General features: G+C 37.1%; 1 protein-coding gene across 1 annotated transcript in view; it reads left to right on the forward strand.

The window, feature by feature from the left end:
* Positions 1–4,292: 4,292 nt before the first annotated feature.
* Positions 4,293–18,375, forward strand: part of NKAIN2 (sodium/potassium transporting ATPase interacting 2) — a 1,359,833-nt gene continuing 1,345,750 nt past the window's right edge. Inside the window, exon 1 of the mRNA XM_074187495.1 lies at positions 4,293–4,493. Within this exon, the coding sequence (XP_074043596.1) occupies positions 4,440–4,493 (54 nt within the window). The 5' untranslated portion in view covers positions 4,293–4,439. The remainder of the gene's footprint in view (positions 4,494–18,375) is intronic.

The following is an 18,375-nucleotide window of genomic DNA, read 5'->3' on the forward strand; positions in this document are numbered from 1 at the left end:
TGTTCAATCTGAATAATTTGAGACAATTCAGTTTTATTTAACAAACATTTATAAACTTCCTATTACATATATAACAGTCCTAGTTTATTGAGAGAGAAAAACTTGAGATAAGGTACAATCTCTGGTGAATGGTTGAACATACTGTGCTATATGACTATCATTGGGCTATAAGAATTGATTAATATAGAGTCAATGAAACATGGGAAGAGTTTTGTGAAGGAATGCAGAGAGGGAAAAAGTGAGAACAAACAATTTCACGCCATGATTACCCTCAATGAATAATCTTCATAAATTATCTTTCTAAATTTCGGATCTCACCCTATCTCCTCCTTCTGTCATTCCATTAACTCCAGCCGCACACTTTCACCTCTAGGATCAAATACAAAATCATCTGTTTTACTTATTAAAGTACTTCATAAGCTTTCCGAACTTCTGACACCCTATTCTCCTCCATTCTTTCTGAGATTCAGTGAAAATGATCTCTTTGCTCTTTCTCTTATGGTGCCCACCATTTAGACTTTGGGCATTTTCACTGGTTGTTCCCTAAACTTGAAATACTCTCACTTCATCTTTGCCTTCAAGCTTCTCTAGCTTCCTTGAAGTCTCAGTTAAAAACCTTTCTCATCTCACCCCCCCCATATATCTTATTACCTTCCCTCTGAGATTATGTTTGCATATAGGTGCTTGAATGTTGTTGAATGTTGTCTGTGACATTAGATAGTAATCGTCTAGAGATTAGGGACATTTTTTTCTTCTTTGTATCCCTAGGGAACAGCTTAGTGCATGGCAAATAGTAGATGCTTAATACCTGCTAGGTGAATGATAGAGAGAGAGAAAAGATGAAAAAACACTTCTTTTTGGAAAAAGGTAGGTGGCTATGTATAGAGAATGGTATAAACAATTTCTGAACTGATTACTTGTCAGTTTAGTTTAACCCTTGTCCTTTTTTTCTTTATGAAAAGCTTATTTGGTGGTGGCAGATTATATTTAGAAATGATTGTGGCATTTAACTAAATCAAATTTTAAATTGAGTTTAAAATCTAAAGTCTAACAGGGTTAGATGACTAATAAACACTTATTACTACAGATGAAAATACACAAGAAGCACATAAGAGTTAATATCATGTTATGTGAGATTCTAGGAAGAAAAATTCACTAATAGGAGGATCATAGGGGTTTTCCCCAAGATGTTTCATTTGAGTTAAATTCAATTCAACTCCACAGAGAACTTATTAAGTGACTACTATATGTAAAGAAGGTTGCTCAATAGGAAGTGTTGGGGCAAGCGACTATATTGGGTGCTGAGAACACAAAGACAAATAAGAAAAATAGTTATTGCACTCATAATTACATTCAAAATTTTATTCAAGGGAGATACTAACGAATTTGGAAGTAAGCATAGGAAAGAATTTAGAAAAAGAAAAGTAAGGATGGGAGATGAAACATGGTAGGAGAAAGTGGGTAGTCAAATTTGAATGGACTACAGAAAAATTCATGGAGAAGTTAAGTATAAAACTGGAAAGGTAGAATAGAGACAACTTTTAAAATCCAATTATTAATTGCTTTAACTGATGAAATAACAGTAGTCTTTACTTCTTTGATGCTATTTTCTGGGTGGGGGGGGATAAGGAGGGATACATCTCATAAAGGCCTTATTTTGAAAATTATTCTAGCTTCATTTGAAATGAAAGTGTATTCTTGGGCTATGTTTAACTGATATTCTTTTCATACAATATATATATATAAATATAATACACTTATATATCTAAATTTGTCTAGATCTATTTACAACTCAACTTTCTGATATAAATAAAGCGATTAGAACCCAGTGAGTTGGAAACAAATGACTAGGCAGAATACAGCCAGATATGGTAAAGGAACATTTATAAATCAAGCAACCATAAAATGTGAGTTTGCTCAAAGGGAGCCTACAATAAAAACTAATTGAACAAAAGGGCAACAAGTATGTGGGCATTGTTTGTGATTTGATTAGTATGTAGCCCTAAGATTCAAAAACATCTGGACACTTTTCACAACTTTATGCTTTTACAATTAAGGAGTTTAATAATAAAAAAAAACTTTGTTTTTATATTACTTTATCATTACAAGGTGTTTTATAGATATCATAACATTTAATTCTTAGAACAATCCTATGAGGAAAGCTTTGGAGATTTTAGGATTCCCATTTCACATATGTGGAAACAGAGGCTCAGATAAGTTATTTCCTAAACTATAAATGCTTTATTAGATTTACTGGTCAGGGGTGGCTAGGTGGCCTAGTGGATAAAGTACCGGCCTTGGAGTCAGGAGTACCTGGGTTCAAATCCAGTATCAGACACTTAATAATTACCTAGCTGTGTGGCCCTGGGCAAGCCACTTAACCCCATTTGTCTTGCGAAAAAAACCTAAAAAAGTCCCCCCCCAAAAACAAACAAAGATTTACTGGTCACCTTAGCTTTGCAATGAAAATTGCTCCTTCAGTTTAGTTCTGGCCTTCAAAAGAAGAAGCTAATCAAGTTATCTGATATTATGTCTCTATTTTCAGTTATAACTAGTATGCTACAGTTTCCATTCAAATAAGGCACTTACTTGGCATCATTACTACCTAACTATCTGGGCACAGTTCTACTCCACACAAATCCCAATTTAATTAAAAGTAACTTCCTATTAATAGTGAGAAATAGGGGTGGCTAGGTGGCGCGGTGGATAGAGCACCGGCCCTGGAGTCAGGAGTACCGGAGTTCAAATCAGACCTCAAACATTTGTGGCCTGTGTGGCCTCGGGCAAGCCATTTGACCTTGCAAAAACCTTTAAAAAAATAGTGAGAGTTACTTCAAACAAGGTTCAGGAGCAGCCTCTGCACACAGCGCAGTTTGGTCTCCCCCTGGGAACTGTCTGGCTGCTCGAGTTTTCCCTTCTTGCCGTGAATCAGTCCACTCCCGCAGTTTTCTTTCCCCACTCTTGGAGCCCAGCCCGGGGCCAGCCTCCGCTTGCTTCTATGTAACCAACGCCTGGGATACTTAGTCGCCGCGGCCGCCGCGGGGACACAATGTAGCCGACGCTCGCCCTCCACGGCGCTTCGCCGAGTTTCCCGTCCTTCTCTACAACTGTCCCTGACAGCCGCCCCGCACTCGGGGCCTCCGGGACGCCCGCCCCGGAGCGGAGCTCGGCCAGGCCCTGGCGCTCTGGGCCGGCAGGGGGCAGCAGCGGGCTCCGAACCGGCTTGGAGCGCCTTTTGGCACCAAGTGCGGTTCTAGGGGCGGGCTCCGGCACTTGACAACGTGAACAGACCCCCGGACTCTGATCCGGCACTTTTTGTGCAGTTTTTTGAAGAGCCGATTCCCGGCGCATTAAAAAAAAAAAAGACCAAAGTGTGTCTCGAAAAACAGTTGTAACTCAAGCTACCACTCCAAAGAAATAAATGATAATAAATAAATCAAAATGAATCAAATTTAAAAAAACCTGTTTCCCTCCCCGTCCTCCTTGATTGCTACTTGTAAGCCTGTTACTTCCCACTCACGAAAGGGAAGGCAGCCAGCAGCCCCGGAGCAGCGCTCCCCTGGCCCGCGGCTGCGGCGGAGAGGAGCGGTTGCGCCGCTGGCTGGGCAGGTGGGACGGGGCAGCCCCTGCTCTCCCCGCAGCCGCCCCCTCCGCCTCGCCCCGGGCCGGGCCGCGGGAGCCTGCACGGGGACGGACTGACGGCTGGCCGCCGCCGCGCCGCCTCCCTCCGCTCCCTCCCCGCTCCTGCATTGTGACTGGCACCCGCAGCGGCAGCGCAGCTCCAGCCGGGAGAAGAGGAGGGGGCGCCGAGGGGCGGCCAGGCGGGGGGGGGGGGGGTGTCAGCTGGGGATTAACACATCTGAGAGCGGGCGGTGCTGGGGGCCTGGAAGGAGCGGCGCCCTCCCCCCGCACCCCCCGCAGGCGGCTCCGCAGCATCGCCACCTTGGAGAGCGGCGGGGCCGGGCGGGCGTCCCCCCGCGCGCTGCGGCCGCCCGGCTCTGACTCTGCAAGCCCGTGAGGCGTGGGGAGGAGAAGCGGGCGGCCGCGCGGCGCTCGGAGTGGGTGTGGGGCCAGCAGGGGAGGGGGGAGGGGGCGAAACTTTGGAGCCCCGATGAGTGTGGCTGCCTCAGTGCTGCGTGGAGCCCGCCGCCGCCGCCGGCCCCTGGCGCCCGTCCCCCGCAGGCGCAGCCGGAGCAGCGCCCTCGGCACTGAGGCAGTGGAGGTATGTGCCGCCGGAGCGGCCGCGGGTGCCGCCGCGCCAGCAGGTCCTAATGCCTGTCCCTTCCCAGGACGCTGGCAGCAGCAGCAGCGGCAGCGGGCAGCAGCCCCGGAGCCCTCCGCAGGTTTGCCTGCCCTTCCCCGCGATCTGATTGGATAAAGTGGGGGCTCGACGGTGGCCGACGCGGGACAGCCTGGCTGTGGCAGGGGTCTTGGAAACCATGGGTTATTGCAGCGGCAGGTGCACGCTCATCTTTATCTGTGGCATGCAACTGGTAAGTGACACTTGGGTCCCCTTGTTCTCTGACGTGCCGCCGGGGGAGCACAATGAAAGGTCTACTGTGGATCGGAAGGAAGGAAAGGAAAAAAGGAATGGGGGAAAATATGTTGCCTCTATCTAAAATTGTTTCAGGTAGATTTATTGTATTGGACAGGAGGGGTAGACCCCCCCCCCGCAAAAAAAAAAAAACCCAACACAACTCACTCTCTTACCTACTCCACCCATTTCTTACACCCCTCCGATTTCCATTTTGGAAGGTATGGGTTAAACTTGTTGGCTTTCATTTCTTTAAGGAAACTGATATTTCGTGACTATTCATTTATGGCTTTACATGTTTTTGTTAGTATAAATATAGAACAGTAATACCAAGCACAAACAGTTTGTTGTACAAGTGTTAAATCAGTGAAATGTGGAAATCTTGACTTTTTCTGTTTGATATTTCTTCTCCAATAGATCTATCTATATGCTAACCTTAAGGATTATAGGAGTAAAACATTGGAAACAGACACATATGTGAAGCAAATTGTGTGTATACAACCATACAGTAAACTGCATTGTATTTTAAAAGCATGTGTACCAAAAATTAAGAAATTCCTAAAAGAAGAGAGGAACTCAGTAAAAACATTTGTTATAAGCTGAAGCAGTACCACTCTAAATTTGGTCCTATCCAAAAAACATTTTGGGGGCAAGTATTATCTTATATTGACTGAGTACGGGTTCCTAATTTAGATAGTGCTTTCTGTTCACATGGCATCTTGGATTATGGACTTTGTGAGGAATCTTATGCAATTGTACAGAGAGGCAAGTAACCAACAATGGAAAATGTCACATCTCTGAGTTCAGTTCCCTAATACACATATGTAGAGAGAGGAGAAAAGAGATTTGAAAGGGGAGAAGAAATTTAGAAACATAACATAGTCTTTAAGTAGTTAATTGTGGGAAAGAAGGAGCAAGTTAGCAGATGCTATTTGATTATTTTTTGCAAATAGCTTTGGTTGGAAATCACAAGTTGATGTGAGTGGTTATCAGCATTCTCAATAGTTGTTTCTTGAAGGCAGGTGCTAAAGAAAATTCAGGAATGAAACATTTCTGAGAGGTAAATTAGCAAAGCTGTCCATAAAGGAAAGAATTTACTAGTAGAACTGACACCAAAATACCTTATGTGTTTTATTGTATATCGATTGTCACTAAATGCACATTTTTCATTCTTATGTTTGGCTGAATCTTGCTTTTCTTTTTTTTGTAGAAATGCTTTGGGTTTGTTGTAGTTTCATTGTCATTCCCTGCCCCAGTAAACTCTCTCTCTCTCTCTCTCTCTCTCTCTCTCTCTCTCTCTCACACACACACACACACACACACACACACACACACACACACATGTTGGTGATGTGTATTGAGGAGTATGTTATTCATTTTTGTAGTTGGTCTTTAAAGTAAGTGAAAATCATATATATGTACATATATATATAAATAAATTTAAGAATGTAACTCTTTTTATGAGTAATGTTTAATCTTGTTTATTTCTTTGAGCCTGGCTTTTATCAGAGTTTCAGATCAAATATTTCCTATTCCCAGTGATAGAGATAGAAAGTTTATATTATCTATGCAAAAGAATGTCTTTGAATATTCTAAATTGTATACAAGTGGTAGAAGATAAGGAGAATCTTCAAACATTCTCATTTGGAGGGACTGTTAAGAAAAGCAACACATTTGCCAACTCATTGTGTAAAAAAAAAAGCAGGGAACTGTGAGAATGAGTGGGTGGTTAGGAACATTTATGCAGAATTTTGTTTAATGGTGATTTAACTTTGAAACATTTAACTTAGTAGGGCTATGATGGGAGTTAGCTATATGTAAGTGCAAACAAAATATGTAATATTCTGAATCAAAAGAAATCTCAAACTTTCAAATTGATTATAGAGTGTATTTGAAAAAAGGTGTAATTAAATATGCATAGAAACACAAGGCTAAAAGCTTCTTTGTGTGTGTATTTGTGTGTGCATGGATGACTGAGCTGTCATATTGCTTGTGAAATAGGAAATAGAAATCACAACTCCGTTTCTTAACAAGCTAGCTACAGGGCACTTTAAAATAAGTGTGGTCAATTGCATCAAACATGTATTTGGGTGTCAAAGGAGTCTTTCCCTTAAAATCATGTGAGTTTCCCATTCAGACTTTTATGTGCCACCAGACTAATATAATTAGCAGCCATGTTAATGCAGATGCAGAACAAAAACAAAGGATGAAGAAAAGCCAATTGGTCTGATAGGGAGAGATAGTCATCCACTTTAAAGGGCCCCACATTTATCTAATTCTTGATCACAGTTGTTGTTAAAAATATTATAAACTTTTTCTAGATATTTTCATTCAAAATATTAAAAGTGGCAGAAGTTCATAGGTTAATAAAAAGGAAAAATTTTTATGTTTCTTTTGTTTTTTTATAGGTTACTTTTGGTACTTTTGCAATGTTAAATTAAGACAAGGGAATATTATAAACCAAGTTTGCAGAAAGAGTTTTATCCCTGTGTACTTTTGATTGACACTGAAGTTTGTACAAGTGTTTTGATTTACTCCCCAAGCACTTAAGATGTTCTATTGTCATATGACTTTTATCAAAGGCTTTCATTCTGGATACCCAAAAGTTGCCTAATTTGCCTTTTCATTTCACTGAATTTTGGAGAATCCAAACTCCAAATCAGGTAAGCACCATCTCTTCTGAAATTTCATAAAATGTACATGATCTGAACTTGAGAAAAAAGTATATTTAGTTCATTTGATGTTCTTGAGAAAGAAATAAAATAGATTTTGGTTTCACATGGACATATCTATCACCCCTGGTAGTATTGGATCAAAGTTATTATGTTGAGGAAAAAAGTACTAAGTTTTTATGTCGTGATGTCTCAGCTTCACTCTTAATTAGGTTACATGTCTATTGTTTGGTGTTTAACAGTGTTTGATAATTGATAATCATCCTCCCCTTCCCACCAGAAAAAGAGAATACACTTGGTACTGGAAAATTCATTCCAGAGAGATTGTGAAAACTTTCATTTCAAGTAAAAGAAATGTTCCTTCATCACAAATTAAAATCTCTTCAGCTGTGTGTCTGGGCTAACTTCAGATTTTTGGGTGATTTCTAAGAAAACAGATGTGATCTTTGGAACCAGGTCTGCTGCATTTGCAGAATCAAGAATTTAAGCTTATAATCTCAAAAAGGTAATTTATTTTTTTTTATCATTTCTGCCTTTAATGCTCTATAACTGAAGATTTCAGATAGAGTTGAAAATCATCATTGCATTTGTGGTAGTGGACTTAGCCCCAGAAGCCACGTCTTTTTTTTCCAGTTTTGTTTATAGGGTTTTAAGAGGAAAAAAGTTTGGCTTAGAGTGCTTAGGTTCTGGTTAGAACATAACCATTTTATTATATACATTTTGAAAAATCTCTTATAAGTCCAAGCCAAGTTAAATTATGTGTAGGGTGAGGTAAAGATCCTAGAGAGGGAGGAGGACATTTTTCCAGTTTTTTTTTCCAGGTATCTAAAAAAATCACTGCTATTTCAGGTCCGCAACTCAAACCAGTCAACTTTTATATTTCAAATTTGGTGCATATAAGTGGCAATTATCAAGAAGCTTGTGCCATCAAGTATTGAAAAAAATATATTGATTTACATTCAACAAATTAACACTTGAAAATGCCATTCTTGCCATGTGCACTATGAAATATTCCTAACTTGGAGCAGGTGCAACTAACGATTAGCTCCGTGCACATGTGTGTGCAGCTGTGTGAAGAAGCACATTTGAAACTTAATTAAGAATCATCAGTTGCCATCTACTGCACAATTACTAAGCACTTCTAGAGGTACACACATTTGTAGAAGAAGTAGGCCATGACTATATGGACAGACTGAAAAACAACAACACAGATTTATTATAATTATACAATATTTCCTGATGCCTCTGCTGGTATAATGCAGTGTTCTTAACTGTGTGGCATTTAACTGGTGCTTTGAAAATAAGATTTTCAAATTAAATTCCTTGAAAATATATAAAGAAATATTATTTATTTTCTAGGTAAGTTTTGGCAGGTTTGCAACTTATTCACCTATAGCATAGATGTCTTTCTAAAACAGTAATTATGTACCTTCCCTGCCATATTTGTTTGATGTACATTATTTTTTTTTCAGTATAACACATCCATAAAATGCAACAACCGTGGTAATGTAGTGCTATGAATGTTAACTCAAAGACAACATATTCAATGAATGGAAAAAATCCCCAAATGAATGCACTATACTTATTAAAAAAAAATTAGTCTAACATAAAGAACCATAAGGTAGTATAGTGGACTGAGAAACCAAGGAAGTTGGTGAGATGGTGGTGGACCACATGGATGATTCTGAGTCAAAAAGAACTCAGTTCAAATCCTGCTATTAATCTTGGGTAAATCACTTAACATTTTTCAAATTCAATTTCCTCACCTATAAAACTGGTATGATAATCTGTATCACAGGGTTCTTGTGTAGATCTTATAAACATGCTTTTCAAGTGTGAAACTCTAGGAATGTTAGCTACACATTGCTTATCTTCTTTTTGATAAGTAGATCTCTTTCAAATTGCATGAATGATACTTTCCAGCTGTGTAATTATGACCATGTCATCTAACCCCTCTAAGCCTTAATTTTTTCCTCTCTAAACAGATAAAATTACACTATACACCTCATAGTTGCAGATTTTACTATTTTAAAATGCTTTATTTAACTTAGCTGCTTGTTGATTATCTTGATTGTTTATGTTTATCTAGTAGTATTATAATTCTTTCCTTTTAAAGATTCAGTATCAGTTTGCTCCAATTCATACTTCAAAGAGAGAGTTAATCATTAAGGAAAAGTTTAAACTTTGGGTTGTTCCCTTCTGCTGACCACTAGAATCTGCCAACAGCCCCTTCTTTTCTATCTACCCAAGACTGTGGAGTGCCACCTGTATGCATTTACTTCCTGAACATTCTCAGAAAAACATTTAAAACTGTGGCATAGGCTTTACTAAAGTACTAATTATGTTAATGAGCATTAATTAGACCATAAGGGGTTGTATTATAATTGTGTGGTCTTTGAAATATGGCTACCCTTAGCTTCAGATTCACATGAGTTTTACCTTTACTGAAGTTGAGAGGAAAAAAGAGTGATGTGGTAGAAAGAACTCTTGAAATTACAAGGCCTGGTTTCAGATCTCCAATCTGACACTTAGTAGCTGTTGTAACCATGGCCAAGTCACTGAAACTCTCAGATCCTTAGTTTCTTCTTTGGAAAATAAGAGGATAAAGATATTTTCATTGCTTCTCTAATAAGATTGTTGCAAATTATTGTTAGTAGTAATAATGAATGATTTGTTCTCAAAATTGAATGTATATTAAAATCATGAATAATAATCATGGCTTGTTATAATCAGACATTGTTGGTTATAATCAGACATTGTTGGTTCTGAGTTTGGGTTTGGGGGGTTTTTTTGGTTTGTTTTTAGCTTGGTTTGACTTTGAGTTTTTGGATGATATAAGGAAAAAACCCCTGAAAGAATAGGCTGTTAATATGTGTACAGTCACTTATTTCAAACAGAATATTTAAACTATATGTGATCTTCAGCCTAATTTAACTTCTCTAAGCCTTAGATTCCTCATGTGTAAAAGATAATAATGCCTACTTTAAAGTTCTGATGAAGGTGCTTTGCAAAAACTTAAAAAGTGCTTTATAAGAGTAGATTAATGTTTTTATTGTTATTTATAATCAAAATTTCAAAGTATGAATTGAGTTATTTACTTAGATATAATGAGAGCACAATTTTCAAGCAATCAAATATTATTCCCTTAAGCAATTTGTTATTTTAATATTAATTGAATTAAAATAACTTCCATGTGTCTGCAGATTTTCCAAAATATACAAGAGAAATTTTGCAACTAAATTTGCAGTCTAATACAATGATTCCTTCCTTTTTCTCAAAAGCATTTCTTTTTCTTCTTTGGATTGTTAACTTGTGCTTTTCCCCCCTTCATTATGATAGTCAATATAGTTAGACACATGTACAGTTGACCAGAAAAACTTTCTCTGATGAATTTAGTTTTTATCTTAAGTAATGATTGAAACAATTACTTTTAATAGAAATCATTTCCATAAGAGTGGTTAAAAACAGTTTTTCTTACCAATCAAAAGTAATAGTTGAAACATGTTCAGTTTATCTCAAAAGGAATAAATAATGTCTTATTGACTTTTTTCTCTTGGTTATAAGGTTTTGATGAGGTACTATAATTTGACAGCTGGGTTTTTTTTTGCAAATGTATTTCTTCCTAATATATATATATATATATATTACTTTCATCTTTCAACAAGTTGTCTCTAGTTCTAACTCTCTCTCTCTCTCTGTATCTCTCTATCTCATCTCTTTCCATATCTATATAAACATACAATAATTGGTCTTTATGTATTTATATATATATATATATATATATATATATAATAGAAAGTATTCTGAGATGTGAGAGGGTCTTTTTTTTTTACTAAAAAAGGACTCATTTTCCTTCCTAAATTGTTTTACTTCTCATATAGTTCACTTACTAGAAAACATTAGATCACAATAACATATGAGAGTATTTTAGATTTAATCTAATTAAAGTCATGGGAATTGTTTGTTTCACTTTTGAGTGAGAATAGTTTCTTTTCAAAATACTAAAGTATTCCATGAACAATAAGTTATAAGTTTTATACTTTTATATGGATATTATTTCACACTTAATTTCTATGAACATTTACTGAAAAATTCAGTAAATTTGTTTATATATTACACACAGAAAATATTTTTGTGGATATATTTTTCAAAATGTTGTTTTGCTACAATAATATTTGGCATTTATGTAGCTTTTATATGGAGTAATTATAACTCTAAATAAATGCTAGGTATTTTAAATAATGTTTTTAAGTTTTGCAAAATGCATTAAAATATTCTATCATTTTAAATTCACCACATCCCTGGGAAGAATGTACTATTTTTGTCCCCATTTCAGAGATGAAAAACTTGAAACAGGCAGTTTTTAATGACTTCCCCAAGGTGACACAGCTAATACATGTTTTAGTCTAAATTTGAACCCAGGTCCTCCTGTCTATAGACCAATTATCTGTCCACTTTGCCACTTAGCAACTTTTTTTAAAGTATTTTTATTTCTACCTTCAATTCAGCAGAAGTATGACATTGTGTAAATCAGTATAATAGCTGTTGGAATTAAGAGATAGAATTATATAAATGCCCTGACCTTACAAGAATTTATCATTTACATGGAAGAATAAGACTTGCACATATTATAAGTGAAGTTAAAATGAGTTTTAACTAAAAGGACAAATTCACATCTGCCAGATTAGTTCAGACTTCCCAAGGTTTAGACTAGAAATGGTGAAGGAAAATATTCTAGGTAAGGACCGAAATGAGTAAAGGATAGAGAGGTGAGAGCTCAGGATGTGAACATTATTATAGTGGTCAAGTTGACTGTTGCATAGAGAAATTTATAAAGGGAGTAGAATACTGGGTGAAAGAAGACTGGACTAAAGGTTGGAACTTTATTTTGAGTGAATTTGAATGCAATAATGGGTTGTCAGATGAGAGCCCAGAGATTTTTTTGAACAAGAGAGTGCTCTCAGTGGTACATTAAGAAGGTAATTTGGGATGATATGATGTGAAAGATAGTTTGGAGAGAAAAGAGTTTGGACACAGGATTGGTTAGAAGACCTTCAAAATTGTCTAGGCAAACAATTCTAAAAGTATAAACTCAAACTTGGGTGGTTATATTCGGAATAAAGAGGGAAGAATGGTCAAAGATGCCCTTAAAGTTTTCTTAAGTGACTTGGAGTCTTTAATAACACTAAGATTTTATATTGGATTTGTATTAATCATGAACAGCAGCCCACATGGCATAATGGATAGGCAAGCTTGCTTCAAAATCAGAAAGATGCACCTCAGGACAGGACGTGTCTCTGACCCATACTGACTGAGTCAATTTGCCTGGAAAATTCATTAATCTCTAGTGATCCAGACAACTCCCATAAATAGTATGTTGCCAAAGGGCTGTAGATCTGCATTGGTGCAAGAAATTTTCTTAGGATAAGTTCCTATCCTGATAAAATTAGAGGACTAGACAAAGATAATTTTTTTTTTTAAATTTATTTATTCAAGGTAACGGTGTTAAATGACTTGCCCAAGGTCAAAGAACTAGGCGATCATTAAGTGTCTGAGGTCAAATTTGAACTCAGGTCCTTCTGACTCCAGGGCTGGTGCTCTATCCACTGCACCACTTAGCTGGTTCCATAAAATGTTTAATACTAAAACCAAAAAAAAAATAATATCTATCAGATTTTCTCTGATTCACAAAGGACTGTAACATGGTTATATAAGTTGACACAGAATGTCCTGGGATGATTACAGGCAAGAGACATTTTATCTGATTGCTTTTGGAGTTGATAGTGAAAACAAAATCTGGAGAGGGGTTTCTGAATCACTGTTGAATTTCAATTGGTAGCTCTGACTTTTAGGAAAGAGTTTCTAAATGTTTGACAGTTATGGTGGTATACAAATTTTAAACAAATGAAACAGGAGATGACACATATTCCTTTCCTTCAAGTTGTAGTTTATTTCATAGGCAGTTATGATGAAGAGTCAATGCATGTAGTTTTTGTTTCACTTTAAAAAAAATTTTATTTGAATTTTCCCTATTTGATAAGTATTGTTTTATAAATGAACATCAGTTAAATGCATTTGGAATGAGAGGCAGCTGAGAATGATGAAGTATAATTTTTAAAAATTAGTCATATAATTCAATCTTTAATCTTTTTTCCTTAGATGGAGTGTGAGTTGATCTTCCCCCCATTCCCAAAGTAATGAAGGGAGAAGGTCTCCCTCTCATATTCAAGCCTATTTTCAGATTCTGTTGACCTATATTACTAATATGTGATTGGGAAAAAAGAAAACTGATATCCCTGTGTAGTTGCTAATTACTATTGTTATTAAGTTGCTATTTATGAGAGTTGGTAGTAATTTCCTGTGGTCCTTCTGACTAGGTCTAGGGCAAAAAAGTCTTCTGTTCACTGGTGTTCTTCAGAGTATGCCTTCAGCATCAGGGGAGATGTGCCAATTTGGATTAGGTAATAATAGTTCTCATGTTTATGAAGCAGATGATCAAAATCACTTGTTTCAATCCAAAAGTATATTCTTGAAGACAAGAAGACCACCTAGCAGTAAAATGATACTCAGTGACAAGACTAGGGGGCTGAGATTTCATAGAATCCTAAAATCTCAGAGCCTGAAGGACTGGTCAAAGAACATCTCATTTGATTTATTTCTTAATAAGAATCCTTTCTATGACATACTCAACCAGTGGTTATAAAGATTCTCTTTGAAGATGTCTACTCATCACTTCTGCTGAAGCAGTCCATTCCAATTTTAGAATAACTCTAATTGCTAGGCAGTTTAGCCTTAAATCAAGCCTAAGTCTGCCTCTCTGTAACTTCCACCCACAGTTTCTAATTCAAGGCCAAGACGAACAACTTGTATCTACCATTACAAAGAACAGCTCTTCACATACTTTAAGATAGCTATTATGAGTTTTCCATCACCACCCCAGTCCCCACCAATAAAGAGCAATAATAGTCTCTATTCTTTAAATTAAAAGCATTTCCATTAATTTTAAATTTCCATTATTCTCCCCTTCCAGTTTCAAGAGATAGGTTTTATTTAGGATCAGATGTGTTACTCAGTAATTATGTAACTTTGGACAACTGACCTAACCTCTTTGGGTCTCCTTTCCTTATCTGAATATTGAAAATGTAGGATTAGATAGGATGTTCTCTAAGGTAATTAACATTCTCTATAAATATGCCAGATTCTGAGCGTCTTTCCCTCCCAAACTAATTGTTTTTATGAAGGCAAATTAGACCATATTTTGCCTCAATTATTACCTAGCCTTTAATTCCTGATTGGTTGTTGCCTCAGAAAAACTGAGACCAGGAAAAGACTTACCTTAAAAAGACCAAGGTCTTCCACTCTATCAGCGACCAGTGCCAGGATCTTACCATTGAACTCTGGTAATTCTGGAGGAGAGAGTAGGCTGATGACCTTGCACAATTAAATCCAATTTACTTCTAAGTCAAGACATCACCCTCCACCTGTCATTAGCACTCTTGGAGAATTGAGGACAAATAAGGAACTTTGAATATGTAATTAATTAGCATATTTCTCTTACTAATGAATAGAGTTTTTAGTCTGTTACAGAGCCCCGATACTCTGGTTCCAGGTACAAAAGTGGATTAGCAGGTGCGTTGACCTAAAATATTTTAGGTAAGCATATGCTATGAAAACTAGGCTTTTTTTGGTTGAAGCTGGATATATTTAAATAGCAAAAATATTTATTTAAAGTGTAAAGGGTACTGTGTGTTTATTCAGGCAAAGTGAAGCAGAACTGAGGCCATTATCTGGGTAATTGGGTGGGGGGAGCCTCCATAACCAGGTCTAGTAAAAATAAGAGTTTCTTAGCTTCCTCAGATTCACTAATAATTGCTTGTTTTTTAGTATTTGCCCTGCTAACCGTTGCTCCCAGAAATGCCTGTAAGGAAAAGCTTTCTTAGTACATGAGTTCGCTTAATTCAAACTGTAGTTTCAGTCCTACCTAGAAGCTATAGAAACGGAAATGATAACTGCAAAGAAACTTAAAGAATTGAACTAATTTGAAAAAGAGAACAGAAAAGTAAGAAGACACTAGGGAAAGTGCCACCAGTATTAATTAGATTTAGGTCTTCTGCTCTTAAAAAAAAGAAGCACTTCTAATCTTAACTATCCTTTCTTCTACTCTGAAGCTTCCAACCACTTCTCCTCAGGCAGTCATAAGTAGATATTGAGTGTGTTTTTGACTAAGCACTGACTATTTGTTCTCTCCAATCTATTGACCAAAAACTGAAACTGAGACTGAGGGAATCTGGGGATATTGCTGTATCATTTCTCTAATAGACTTAGTTTGAACCATTTCCATCCTTTAGTCAACATTATAAAAATTAATCATAATAATTTGGAAGGGTTTTCCAACTACTCTGGTGAGAAATTCTCCTTCCTACCTCCTTTCCCAATTTTAAGAGATTTTTTTAGGAATTGGGCAGCAGAATTTTATTAAGGGATTAAACTCCCAAATAGCCCCCCTTCATGCATATGCATTCTGGATTCCAGAAGCACCCCCTGGACATGGACATGCCAGTCTTTCCGTTCTATCAGGGTATTTGCCAAATAAACTGCTCTACACCTGCATACCCTTGCATATCAAATGGGTACTTATTTCTCATGGACTACTTGGATTGTTTCAAAGGAGAGCTCAGTCCTTTTGCTATTCTCTGTACTTTTGATCTTCCCCCCACTTCTGAAATCATTCCCACTTAGGTTGTGTCCCTTCCCCCCAATAAAAATCTCCTGGAGACAAGTACTACTTTCTGTTTTTGTCTTTCCCCAGTGCCTAGAATGATAACTTGTATGTGCCAGATACATAATGTTTGTTGAATTAAATTTTATAGATCAATTTTTCTAAAGAGAAAGAAACTCTTTTCTAAATAACCCAGAACTATGTTACATGTTTAGATAATTTGGAGAAAATACTTAGTATAAGTATGAAAAATATCTGAAAATTGCATCTATAAATAGATGTATACTTCTTAATACTAAGCAACTTCTCAGAAATTGACATTTTCAAAAGATAGAATTGAATTATCCACAGGATTTCTTCTCAGTCTAAACTGTTACCATACTATGCAATCTAACAACAGATCTGAGTCCCAAACATGATAATAAAAATGGGGGCGGGGCAAAAGGAAAAGAAGGAAAGACAAAATCCCCCAGGGAAGGGGGAAAAAGAGTTGCATTGATAAAACACTTGCACATGAATGGAGGGATACTAATCACTGCCTCAGATGCTCTGACTGCCCTCTGACAGACCTTTTGGAACATTCTATTGGGTTTTTAATGATTTATGTCTACATCTTGACCAAATTGTTCTCTCATAAGGAATTTATTATAAAGACCAATGATGACATATGTACTTTGTTCTTGAAGAGAACCATGACACCAGAGAGGTGATACCACGACATGCTTGTGAATTGAAAGTAAGGGGGAGTAGTACTAAGTCACCAGCACTATTTTCTCCTCTAGAGCCATCTGGGTCCAGTGATCAGATATTAATCAGAATGACTGGAGATGGTCTTGGATGGGAGGTAATCAGAGGGTAGTGACTTACCCACGGTCACACAGTATCTAAGTCTAGATTTGAACTCAGATCCTTCTGTCTTCAGGAGCCTGGCTCTTTACTCACCATCTAGCATCAATGTGTAGAGCTTTCTATCATGAAGCCTACTGCCTTTCATCATGGGTCCTTCTTCCCCAAGATGACTCATAAATTGGCAGTACTAGAAGAATTACTTTAAATAAAGAGCATATGTGTATTGTGGAGTTACCTTTTACTCTTTTAAGTTTTACTGATGCCTTTGGTTTTTAAATCATATTCATTTCCCAGTGAAGTCCTCCTCAACCCTCCCATCAAGCCTAATCTTTCAACAGCAACAAATTATTAATTAAAAAGTGCTTCAGCAAAATCCATCAACACATCCTCCATATCAGATGGTTGCAAAAACAACATTCTATACTCACAGAATTCTACCCCCATCTCTACTTTGAAAGCTAGGAGGTATATTTTTTCACATCTTTTCTCTATCCAAGTTTGATTATCACAATTATATAATATTAATTACTACCTTCTACATAATGAACCATGTCGTATTTGCTTATGCCTTTATGTGAGTGGTGGCTTTCATCTCTGCTAAGACAGCCCAGTTGTAGCTTTTTATTTTAACCTGTTCAAAATTTTTAATTCTGCCAGTTGAGAATTTTAGTTTTAATGGGATGCTATTATGTAAGAGATAGATAAAGACCATGAAAAAGCCAGCAGGCTTATAGTAATCTGTGTCAATTCCCATCTACCTTAAACTATGATGACAATATACTTTCTCCTGGTATATTCCAGAAATACTAGAACATTTTGGTGGTTATTCTATCCCAGATGATTTATTCCTGCCCCCCCCCTTTAGACCTTTCACTTTTGCCAAAGCCACCCATCTATTCTTACAGTAGAAAGAAATGATCTAGAGAAAGAACTCTTAACTTTTTGTTTGGCATAGATGTTTTGTCCATTTGATGATCTCTTTCTTCTCAGAATAACAAAGACATATCTAGCACAAAAGACTGTGAAAGAATTCCCTGACCCAGATTGTCTCTCAGTCAAGGAGGTATTGTAGAACCCTGGAATACAGCAGTTTAGGGAGGGAGGGCCTCTAGCACTGAGGGATTGGGGGTAGCCTCTTTTGTAGGATGAGAAAAAAACAAATTTTTTTCAGCAGGTGCAAGGATACAGTTTGGATTTTGGACATCAGAGAAGTCTAAGGCAGAATGTATGGATGTGTTTTGGGGTCAGTTGAACTTTGGATGCCAGAGGGAGAGCTTCAGGCAGTATGGAAAGAATGTTTTTCACAAGAAAAACAGAGCTTGTAGACATTTTTTAAAAATAAAGTTTTTGGGGCTCAACAAACTCAAAATAGAAAGGGTTGGGGTCTCATCAATATGACTACAGAGGAAACCACTTATAATGAAATAGTTATCTGTCTCCCATCTATCACCTAATTAAGTTTCTATTTGAATTTGCCTTGCATTCCTTTGTTTAGACAGAAGTTGTCTATTAGAGTATTGACCAAAAATACTAATCCCCTGAGTTAGCTTGTCACTCCTATGTTCTTTCCAGGGAAATTAGAGGAAAAATTACACTTTTCA

The sequence above is a fragment of the Macrotis lagotis genome, chromosome 5 (assembly GCF_037893015.1).
Source record: "Macrotis lagotis isolate mMagLag1 chromosome 5, bilby.v1.9.chrom.fasta, whole genome shotgun sequence".
In the NCBI taxonomy this organism is placed as follows: Eukaryota; Metazoa; Chordata; class Mammalia; order Peramelemorphia; family Peramelidae; genus Macrotis; species Macrotis lagotis.